The sequence below is a fragment of the Colletes latitarsis genome, chromosome 10 (assembly GCF_051014445.1).
Source record: "Colletes latitarsis isolate SP2378_abdomen chromosome 10, iyColLati1, whole genome shotgun sequence".
In the NCBI taxonomy this organism is placed as follows: Eukaryota; Metazoa; Arthropoda; class Insecta; order Hymenoptera; family Colletidae; genus Colletes; species Colletes latitarsis.
In genome coordinates this window covers 11742265-11754505 of record NC_135143.1, presented here as the reverse complement: position 1 = coordinate 11754505, position 12241 = coordinate 11742265, and the positions used below count along the sequence as shown (strand labels likewise).

Genomic DNA, 12241 nt, shown 5'->3' with positions numbered 1-12241 from the left:
AAGAAAAAAATGTTTTAAACGAAACTCATTAAAATCGAACGAAGAATTTATTGGTATAAAAAGAATAAACTGCTTCATCCTAAAACAATTTGAGCGAAAAGAATTGATTTTTTTAAATTACTAAGGCCATACTAGACGTTCTAGGAAAAACCTCGTTACATCGTCAAGTAGAAACGTCCCACCGTTGGATTTTAATGGAAGGTAAATGATATTTCTCTTGCTTCATCAGGCGATAAATAATTGAGATTTATTTGCTTTTCTGGTGTAATTACAGGAGCATTAGCTGTCGCTTTTCCAGAGTCCTTAAAACGGGAAGAATTTCGATAGGCAGTTAGTGACCAGTTTACAGATAACTTGAAGTTTAACCTGTAGCATAATCGGACTGTTGGTGTACCTAGTTTATTGGTTAGATTATGTACATCGAGTCTTCGAAATAGATCTTAAAATTACGTTTAGATATACACTGTTATGTTCGCTGCTATAATCCTAGATATGTATACGGGGCGAATCACTGTAGGTTAGCAGCTCGAATGAGTCCTTGATTCTTATCGCCACGCAAATACGACGAGGAAAGAACATATTCTGTTTAATGAATCATATCGAGTTCTTGAAGAGTGACGTTTTTCTAACATTGCAATATGAGAAATAAAATCGTTCGATGTTCTAAGCTTCAGCGACTGACCCTATATATAAAAGGAAGACTACGTCTTCCTGTCTCGCAAATGCATCTTAAATTAGATACTATCGTCATACGTAACTAACACGTAAAGTATTCTCGTGATCCGTCCCTCGGGGAACGAATCCGTCCCTTATCTCGCATAAATACTGTGTAGCAGTCGGAAACGCGCGAAGAACAGATGCGTCTGTTATCATAAGTGACGGTGATCGCGATATAGTTCTCGTTGATCTCGCCTGTCCGGACTCTTCGATTCCGTCGGATGCTGTTCTGGACCGAGTTGAAGCTTACACTCACGGATCAACCGGATTGGACGAAATACGACATCTCGTAGCTCTGACGGGGTTGTCCACGATTGGCAGCCACTTCGATGACGGATCAATTCACATGAAACACTTGGATCGTGACTGGAACTCCATAGGAGCGAAGCCTGTTGCGGAGACTCCTGTCGACGTCGTGGACCCCATTATGCCAGAGGAAACACCGACGCCAGTGACGCCGGAACTTGACACCGCCACGGTGCCTGGTTCCTCCTTTACGGTCACCACTGCGACAGGCAAAACCGAATTCCAAGGGTCACTCATCGTTTCTTCGTTTTTTGAGCTTTGACAAAATCCTACATAGAACTCTCTACGGTTACTCCCACATATATTCATACATTATGAGAATATTTAATGTAAACGAGAAAAAGAACATGTTTCTTATTAATACCTTCCATTTATTATAATATTTCAATGATGTAAAGTCTATTCGTCCGCGCAAACGTCCATTGTTTATTTCACGAATGTATAGTAAGTAAAACTTACTTTCAGGCCAATAGCATCTTGTGGGCATCGTCTCCGTTGATATTGCGGTGTCGTGTCTCCTGGCACAGCCGGTGAAACTGCTGCCAAAGGTACCACTGCCCATGGAAGTTGGGGAACTCGTCGTACCAGCTGGAACATCCAGGTAATTGCCTTGAAACGCTATGTCGAGACATCGAGCATGTGAAAATAGTATGGATCAAAGAAGAATCAAGCTAGAGTGGAGACTCACTTAAAGAGGTACCCAACTGACCGTAGCCGTTCATCGTTGGAATCTGCATCGATTGTATCGGTTGCAACTGTGGTTGGAGCTGCAATAGACAGTCCGCGATTATGCTTTCTAAAAAGTTCACAACTATGCGGTAGTCGACAAACTTACCGATTGACAGTGACCGTAGGACAGCTGGGACTGCTGAATACTCCAAGGGCTGAAATCGAAGACAATCAACGACCATTTAATTTAATAAATGGAATTCAATATGACTCCAACGAGAGGATAGAAATTCGAACGGGGGAATTAATGTATTATAGTTGTGATTGTACCTGGTGTCGTATCTTGTGTAGGGGGGCGGAGCGTAGGACGGTGGCGAATGAGCAAACAAGTTTCTAGGCCCCAAGTGAACGTGTGTAGGGGAAAAAGGGTCGCCGAACAGCGGCTTTTGATATGGGGCATTTCTGTACGGTCGCTTCATGCGTCTACGTCTTCTGTAGTTGCCGTTTTCAAACATGTTTGCGGAGTGAGGATCTGTAAATAGATAAGACAGTATCGTTATCGGTACTAGATGCTATTATTGCCTTCCTAATCATTCTTTTTTCGACACTAATTACAGGTACGTTTACCCTACAATACAAATATTTCACCAACCGAGGGTCCAAAAGTTGCCTTTCCGTTCGCCGCCCCCCTCGCGTGGTACCTTCACGAAACACTCGTTCAGCGACAGATTATGTCTGATGGAATTCTGCCAACCCTTCTTGTTCTTATGGTAGTACGGAAACCTGGCGGTGATGTAAGCATAGATTTCGCTGAGGGTTGCCCTTTTCTGGGCGTTGTCTTGGATCGCCATCGTGATGAGAGCTACGTAACTGAACGGTGGCTTCTTGGTAGCGGAATCATTAGCGTTGTTGCTATCGTTTCCGGTTCCTGAGCTGATGGCAGATCCGTCAGCGATCGCCGTGGGCGTCGTAGGCGCCGACGGCGTCGAGGGATTGCTATTTGTAGTGCTATGGAGAGCGCTCGTTGGAGACGATCCCTTCTCGTCCAGGTGATGATGACTGGAGCCTGACGAGTGCATCGACACTCCCGAATTTGGACTGTGGAGGCTGTGATGAGAATGGTGATGATTCCGGGAGGTGTGATGCGACGTTAGGTTCCTGGCGAGCCTGATGGAAGTGTCTAGCTCTTTCGACGCGGGACCCATGCAGCCATTTTGCATCTCGGAAACGAAGCTGCTTACTGAAACGTCCACGAATAACTTGTTTTATACAATATAAGAGAAAATGTAATCAATTACATTTAATACGTATGAAGAAAATGTTTCCTTAGACAGCGATGGAGAACCATGGACATCTTCGTCTGATTAAGGTTGCATTCTTTTAGTTATATTTTGTTATATATTGTACATATCTACCTATGCATATTATAATTATATATACATTATTTTTAGAACCAATTGACCACAGGAATAATTTTGGTTAGCTGCATCAAGGAAATACTCCACTGTGCGACAGCGAAAACACGAGCAGCAAGGTGATTTCGATTCGAGACAACCGGCGGCTCCAGGAACCTGGGACAATGGAACGTGCTCGATCGATCTGCGCACAACGGCGCGACCACACGGGAAGCTACTTCCGAGAAACCTCGGGTTAAAACAATTGGGTCTTTGAAAGGAACTCTCCCTTTGACATTCGAGACTCGACGCGCAGAACGATAAGCGTGGACTGTTTGGAGAAATCGTGATTCAAGACGAAGTAATTCAGGACGCGTTATCGATGGTAATGAAACGTGCCCGCGAATAAAAAAAAGTTTAGTCTAAAAAGTACCGCTGTAAAAGTGTTAAAAATGTCTCGAATCGCGATGGTTTCAGAATTTACTTTTTCGCCGATTTAAACTTCCATCGAAGGAACAGGTCTTCGACGGTTGAACGTGTCGCCGTTTAGAAAGTACGATTAAAGTCGGTGGAAAACGCGGAGAGAACACGTACTCGGGAAGGAGTTGCGTACGTGCATGGCGTCGAGCAAGCATCGGTACCAACGCGTCACGTGTAACTGGAACTGAACGTAACCGGACACCGATAAGTTAAACACGACCGTGCTCGTGCAACGGAGAAAGAAGAAGTTGGAAGAGAGAAGGTAGAGTGTAGAACAAAAAGTGTAGCCAGTATTTTTTGCAAATCGCTAGATTGTATCGAGAACAGACCCTCGGAGTTCGTAGCGAAAAATAGAACTGCGAAGAGCCAGTGCCTCCAGTTTCCTATGGTTGACATTCGATTACATTGTTATCGGTCGAACACATGTGATCCTGGATACGCGAATCCCGGGCAAATGTGATATCCCGCTAACGCAAACCTCCGGGGTATATGATTTCCAGGTTCGTTTAGGAGGGAGAGAAATGTTTTGAAAGCAGAAACGCGGTATCGCGTTTTCAGCCAAATGGATTATTGGGCTGGTCAGGAGATACCTCGAAACTATGCGTTTCGTTGGAGTCACCACTCTGTTGGCTTTGGGACCGATTCAAGTTTAGAATTTGGTAGCTGAATGGCTGGAGGATCATTCTATCTAGTAGATCCTATAATCTATTTTATAGAAAGTGAAAAAAAGACCAAAATATTTATTCTCTACAGATATAGTTTCGCTATAGAAAAGAATTGAGCCGAAGAATTTGATCGTGATCCTAAAAACTCATCGATTATGCTATCTAGTAGATTCAACACGACTTCCGATTATCTCTAATTGTTAGACATCCCCGTTTGGAAAGCAATATCAACGATAGAACAGCCCTTAGCTGTACACGCGCGCGTGACATGCACGCAGTGTATGTAGATCCTCGGTGCATAAGCAAGTAACGAGATCACGATAACGTCAAACGGTTTGCCAACACACCTGACTGCAACTGGAGAACCCGTGCTACGCGACACCGAGACCGCATCTGCTCTCGTCACGGGATCTCTTGTTCTAATTTACGCTCTTGATGGGCGATCATCGGTGGAAAATACTGTAGGGAAATTTCTCTCCGTTCTCAGTGAAAAATATTGCAAGGCGCACGAAAAATCTAATTCGCGACTTAATAGGGATTTTTTATACTTTTATATGGACGTCCGTCGTCCAAGCTGGGAGAACGATTTCGTAACGAAGACGGAAAAAATGCGACGTTCAGTTTCTCGTGAAAATCCGTGACATAATTGGTATTACGAAAATTGTCCTTCGTAGCGATATTGCTGTAAGAGTAGAAACATATGTATGTCGGTCGACACGATCGGTGAATACTGCCGACGTTTCACAGAATTTGCAGGTCGCAGAATGAGTTCACGTTTCATCGTTAATGAGGTCACGGATCTTGCAACCGGCACAGCTTTTTTCCGTGCTGTTTGATAATAACCAATGGAGCTTGTAGCTGTGATAAAGAAGTCAAATTTAACACGCAATTAAGCTTTGATCCCATAGACCATCTTCATATGTCCCGTAAGTACTGATTTATCTCCTCGTCTATATCTGTAGTTCATTACGATAAACCGATTTCAACTATTTTGACCCCTGAAAGAAAGTTCGCATTTCTGCATAGCAATCCCGGCAAGAGAAAACTGCGACTTGCAGCCTGATGTCACGGCGTATTGTATTTCGCTTATCGGCGTCGGATGTCGATTCCTCGTCGGAACTCGCAGCATTTCAGGAATGCGAATGCCACGGTTTTTCTGCGACAACGACCACGAAGACCTTCGCTGCAAAGATCGACTTTGGTCCGAGACTTAATCGATGTACCTCGCATTGCAATCGTCGCCGTTTTCCTTCAATTTCTTTGCGCCTTATCGCTTCCGTGGCCTATCGTTTATCATCCGTTTCATTTTTTTTATTTACGGGGAAACGACGACAAATATCCAACACGGTCTGATAAATAAGCGGAACGAGTTGACAACGTTGTTGCAGAACCGGTATTAGATAAATACAAGCCTTCTAATCAAATAGAAGCCGCATTCTCTAAATAGTTCTACGTTACAAAACAAAATATAGCAACATCTGAGTCAATAGGTCCTCGGAGAAACCGTGGGTGGCCATGGGCCCTATTAGGAATGTATACAGTTGTACCTTGACTTAATTTTCCTTTGCACTTCTTGGTACAATGTAAATAATTTATTCATCCGTCGTCACAGTGACAGAAATTTGGCCCAGTTGTTTATGAACGTGTATTGCGTAGTGCGCCGTACGATACGTTCAATTCGCGGTGGACTATATTTTTTTACGCCATATGTTCATGTGTATAAAGTACATCGTTGATGTTATGACAATGGACAACCACAGTATCCTCGTTTTAAAAACACCCTACTGTCGATGCACGTGGCCGACAGAGTTTGCTGAACAAGATACGATACACTTCGCGTCATACTGATTGCGAGTTTACGTCTAATTTGTTTCATTTCACACTAAATCCAACTGTAACTATGAGCAAGGGAAGCAGTTAAATTATAATGATCTGTTCTTATTCGATCGATTGAAATAATGCGTTCAGAAGAAATTCAACATGTGAACGCGCCTAAAAAGTAATTCACAATTGAACGTCATGCGTAAATGAGCTAAAAGAACCCTAAGACACGTGCCGCGTCTAATGGACCATCGCTGTCCAGCTAATCACGGACGGGGCATTCATTCCACTCAGGAAAGAGAAACACGTGCTATCCGGAGATACTATTAGCCCGTAAACGTGTCTACAACACATCATCGTTAACGTTACGGCAGAAACAAAACTTCGGGTCGAAGGATCAAATTCCAAGGGAGATCAGTTCATTTAACTCCAAACTGATAGGGTCAGATTCTTGTTAGGTACCCTAACAACGTGGGGGAAATTTGAATGTACGGTAGAACCTCGACAAATGCAACCCGTAATCTTTAGAATAAATCAAAACAGTAAACCACTAACATTAATACTTCGAAACTCAAATTTCAACGAGTGCAGAAACGGATGACTAACATTTGTAGTGGGTTCATCAACCTCCAGTTGAAGACATCCCACGAAAATAAGTAAACGTTCGGCTCCGATATCGCGGTAACAAAGTTTTGAGCCGAAAACAAAGATACCGCGTATCGCAAAGAAAAAAAAAACCAAGAGGACTCTACAATATGGTCAGAAAAAGAAAAGAAGATAAACATATGAATATAAACCTTGTTTAACTAAATATTGTGACTTGTGTTAAGGCAATGCTCGATTATCCTTGTTGTGTGTTATACTAATACCTTGGACTGAACAAAACATATCAAATTTTCAATTTTTTTTAGACTGATGCAAAATCGGACATTTCGAAAATGAAGTAATAACACGAGATTACCGTTTTTGTGAGAAAGAAGTTACGAAGCTGCTTTAAAGTGTTAGTAATGGTTTCATTATCACAAATGACTACACAATAATACATTTCACGTATAAGCTAATAATGGACGTTTACCGTGAGATCAGCAACCTTCATCCAAGAAGATTAGACGGAAAGAACATCGCAACTTTAACTCTGACCTCGCGGCTCAAAGTTTTGAGCCGAAAATGAAGATACCGCGTATCGCGGAGAAGAAAAAGATCGCGACGCGACCCTGCATCGTAGCAGGCAAAGGAGAAGAAGCCGCGGGCAAGGTACGAGGATAAAAGAGAAACTCGAGGCAAGGGGCAGAGGGTCATCTGAGCGGCGATAGCTCATCTGGTGGTACATATCTTCCGCGTGAGCCAATCGTCGCCTGATATCTGAACCTCCTCAGCATCGCCATCGCGCCGTTTTCATCCGTCATTCTTCTCTTCCCGACGTGTCCACGACACCGGAAGTGATTTTCATTCCGGTATTATACCAGTAAAGTTATACCGAAACCGACGAGAATTCGAGGACCGATCTTTGTTGGTTTAGATTCAAAAACCCTTTTATTGCCAAGTCTTCTAGTAAGGTAAGCAAACTCTTAATTTAATTGAGGCTTCAGAAGTTACTGTAAAATCAGTACAGTATTTTCGCCAAAAGCTCTTAACATTTTTCTCTAGGAAAATTCTCCATGGAGCAATCTCGGACTCAGTGACACGCGTCGATCGGGCCAACGTCTTCGAAACGCAAGAAAGTCTTTTCTTTGTTTCTCCTTTATCGTCGACGAAGCGTCGTTATCGTGTTTACTATATAACGAGTACGCGATGTTTTGCAAACGAGTCGAGGCCCTAATCGAGCCCAGGACCGCTTATCCGTAGCACAGGGGGAGCCAAAAACAGAAACGAGGATTACCTAACGAGCACTGGAGATAATTTCAACAAGGGGGCCCGTCCGTCTTCGCGGCAGTTGGTTGGTTGAGCAAGTCAGCCAGCTTGGACGACCGCAACAAAATTTTAGAGTACAAATTGTGCGAGTATTGTCAGCATGTATAGTGATTCACGCTGCAAAATCGTCCGACGCATTTGTTTCGTTAATTATTGTCCATAGAATCTAATACAGTGATGGGCAAGAGTGTAAACAAGTGACGCTAATCTTGCGATGAAGCGCTAATACTTGTATTTACAGTGAAACAATATTAGAGCTAGCATGGAGAAAAATTCATTCCAATAATTTAAGAACATATTCTGTTCAGATAGAATTTTGAACGAACTATTTCAACGTTTTTGTTTCATTCCCATTGAATATGATTGATCTCAATGAAATCAATAATAATGTAGAGTTTCCGAGATACACTGAACATTGTTTACAAACAATGTCAATTAGCAATATAACCGACCTACTGCAACGACCCATTATAGCAAATAAACCACAGTATGCTACAAGTTTTAACATCAGTTACTTTATCGCTTGTTACGTAAAAAATTATCTGGATTAGATAAATAGAATACATCTTTTCATCCACTACAAGTACTGTTTTACTACAGTAACAAATAATCGGTTCGTTAACATTGTTATAAACAAAGATATGTAACAATGCGTGTCATTGTAGATAGAGACTCGTGACGTTCAAACTGCTGTTGGTCAAGTATTGGAAATGGACATTCTTTCTTCGTGTTCTTTCGCGATTGACCAAGCCTCAAAATTACAAGTTCCGGAGAATAACAGAACCACGAAATCGCAGTTTCAGATTACGGTCCACGATTCCCTTATCGGACAGTAGTGATTAGTCCAAAGCCGTGCCCTTGTTTACTAGAAATCTATTTTAACACGACGATTACATCCACGGCCTGATTTCAGTATATAAGCAGGGTCGCGATATCTCGACTGAAATTCCTTTGCTAAAATTCTAAGAGAGACTGACAGACTGAATTCTGACATCACGATACTTCGGTCCTAACTAATTCAAAGAGGTAAATAGAAGTATGATACTTTTGGAACTCTTTTTCTTTATCGTTTTTTTAATCATCGCCCTCTTGGATGAGATTATAATAATTAATATCGCTAGATTACAGAATATGAATTTAGTAGGCCAATTTAGTAGGCCAGTTTCACGTACACCAACGTGATTGATCACACTTCGCCTATCAAACGCAACGATCGACTTCTTTATTAGGATTATGGGAGACCAACAAAATGAAACTGCGATCCTGACCGTACTATTCAAAATCACGATGATAAAGCAAACGATTAGACCGTCGTTTAACGCGATAATCTGCAGACTATAAATAAACATGTCAGCTATTTCGTACCGGGCTTATCGTACGCACTTTATTGGCCCGATAAATTTTTCCACGCGCGTTCGTTTATGGCTGTTAACTGTAACGCGAATGTAGAACACGAACCACGATCGCAATACAGAAGCGTCAGCAGAACTTTCAAGAGGTATAAAAAAGCTTTCAATTTATAATATGTATTTCCAAATCATCTTTTTCCTAAGTGCATAATAACAATGTTTATCAAGCGGAGATCTAGTAAATATAACGGTGTACGATTTCAAGTGGCACGACTGTACTTTAGAGACGATTAAAATTAGTTTGCCAGTAGTATGACCGAATGTAGTCAATCGTTTCATTAAATTGTACATGTGCCATATCCAGAAAGACTTGGCCCGGTGGGATTCATGGGCGAATTTAGCGTACTAGTGGACGCGTTAATCTCCAAAGCCTATGAGACAGATCAACCGATCCCGGGGACAGATGTTCCCACGTGTGCACGTATAAATACGTTTTGGAATCGTTGGTTTTTTTACAGGAAGACCTCTAGCACGGAGGATATAAGCGCGAATCGCCGGCGAGGATTCTCGAATACGCTGTCATTGGCCGATATATCAGCCCGGTTGGGTAAAGCGCGCAGCCTTCCCGGATTAGCGACCATAACTCTCACCGCGAGAGCACTCTAAACAGCCGATTTCGAAAACACGAATGAGGCTTGCGCGACCACTCTTGTTGCTCCTGCGAAAATTCCTGACCGCCAACCGAGGGAGGGATCTTCCCTCCATCGCTGGCTCTTGACTTAACGTCGACTAATCGCTTTATCTCTCAAAGGGAGTCAGACATCCCCAGGATGTCGAAAAATAATTGAGCACGGACCACAGGAGGACTCCGGAAGGCTACGATCGTCCAAAGCAAGGATGTGTTTTTTCAAATTCTTTTTATTATAAAATATTTATAGATATCTATATAACGGTCACGATTTTAGTAAGTCTATTGAATGTTCACGTTCTAGGCTTCCAATTTTGTCGGCGTGAAGAAGAGAAACGCTTCAAAATGGCAAAGATACCTGCAAAACCAAAGGTGCTATTCTTCTGTGGGATACTTTGGTCAACTGTAACATTCTACCACCATTGAATAAATGTTTCCAGAACGGTCCTCGAATAGTTCTCATCGATCATTGGAAAGACATTAAGAAAATTTGTCAACAATAGGTTACGGAGTATTCTCAAAACGTCAACGTTAAATTACAAAGGTGTAAAAGACTCGAGATGCTTATAATCAACTGACAATGAATGGATAAGCAAAAACATTGTTATCAAGAAAGACATAGTTTAAAAAAAAGTCATTCCGCGCGTCACCGGAACTTGATTTAGCAACTATCTCTCAGAGTAAGCTCCGGACCTTTGCGACGCGATTACCCTACGCATATTCGTAGAGATATCGACGCGCCAACGAGCGTCTTAAATTTCAGTCTCGAGGGCTGAATTAATCGTGTCTGGCAGTCTATCTGTCCGGACATTCAGCGATTAGCAAATAAGAAAATCTGGTAATACGAAACCGTGCATGCAACCGCTTCCTTTTATCAAGCTTTATCTCCTCTTTGAATGTTCCTGCTTGGTTGATACGCGTCAGACCCGATAACGGATACTCGGATCGCGAAACGTTCGGTTTCCTCTTTGTCGAATTTTCAGCCGAGTCGTGTGTATCAATTTAATCGAGGCCTGTACGGGATCTTAAACATTTTATCTTCATTACAAAAGCTTGAGAAAACAATTGTTTGGAAAGACTTGATTTGCAAAACGGTGAATTTGGGATGCGAAACCTGTAAATTGCGAGAGATCGTCCTCTCCAGGTTTGCCTGGGTCCAAGTCGTCCGGATATTTCTACCAGGAACGACGTTGAATTCGAGACTGTCGAAAACGAGGTAACGACAACCTCTCGGAGGAGCATAATCGCGGGAGAAAATGTAACTAAACGACGCGTGGAAAGATCAGGACGCAGCCTCTCGCGGTATATCATTCTCTGTTCTCCCTCCCCCAAAGACTTTACTTTCTTTCTCTCTTCTTCTGCCTCATTCTGCCTTCCCTGATTTTCTGTTTTACTCGTTCGTCGGCCCATCGCGTCTTTTCATCTCCCTTTCCCCTTCGTCCCATTACCCTGCACGCCTTTCATCCCGTTCAAGTCGCACGACACTCGAGCTGCGTTTTGTATTATTAGAACGCGGGTCTTTAGCGGCCGCGAAGACGAAGGAATCATTGGTCCGCGTCGTGGTGAGATCCTGATGACGTCAAACGAATTTCTGAACGATACTCGCGTTTTCGAGCGATTTTTAGAAACCAGCATGCCTCCCATCCGTCTCTAACGTTGACGTTTAGGTTCAGCGGGAGGAACGAAGGCTCGATTAAGGAAGACGCACACTTACCTTGATGAAGAGACGGCAGAAGAGAGGTTGGCGACACCTGAAACGGCTCCTGCTTGATCTTCAGCGACTGAGGAGAGTCTTGCATACCGTCCAGTCCTACCACGGATAAACCTCCATTGCCCTGCTGCAACTCCTGGAATAATCGACAGTATCCAACACACATTCAACATAGAGCCCCAGTTATATAATAATGTAATGGAAACTTGGGTAAAACAAGTCGAGCTCTTTATATTGGTGTAAAGGAACCCGAAATATCTTAAATAGTTTGTGTTTTACGTAAATTTAAAGATGTAACACTCAATTTGGATAAATTTGTTAAATTTATGGAAACGAGATTTGAAAGGAGTACAGAAAGAAATGAAATAAAGTGGACGGATATACGAGGCACGTGTAATACAGATTTTGTAGAGCAAGACTGCCCGTATGCAATAATTTATGTAAAAGGAGAATGATAACGTAGACATATTGTGCAGTAAATCAGTTGACTAATCTGTACAGTTTATTAATACTTTTCATGAAATAGAGAC

General features: G+C 42.5%; 1 protein-coding gene across 6 annotated transcripts in view; it reads right to left on the bottom strand.

Annotated features, from left to right (window-relative positions):
* Window positions 1–234: 234 nt before the first annotated feature.
* Window positions 235–12241, bottom strand: part of LOC143346826 (uncharacterized) — a 26625-nt gene continuing 14618 nt past the window's right edge. For 3 of the 6 annotated variants that reach the window (XM_076775329.1, XM_076775327.1, XM_076775328.1), the window contains exons 3-9: window positions 11715–11847; window positions 2345–2932; window positions 2023–2224; window positions 1859–1907; window positions 1712–1790; window positions 1483–1641; window positions 235–1292 (exon numbers count right to left, since the gene is read on the bottom strand). In XM_076775329.1, the coding sequence (XP_076631444.1) occupies window positions 1060–1292; window positions 1483–1641; window positions 1712–1790; window positions 1859–1907; window positions 2023–2224; window positions 2345–2932; window positions 11715–11847 (1443 nt within the window). In that variant the 3' untranslated portion in view covers window positions 235–1059. The remainder of the gene's footprint in view (window positions 1293–1482; window positions 1642–1711; window positions 1791–1858; window positions 1908–2022; window positions 2225–2344; window positions 2933–11714; window positions 11848–12241) is intronic. The other 3 variants (XM_076775332.1, XM_076775330.1, XM_076775331.1) reach the window with 3 other exon arrangements.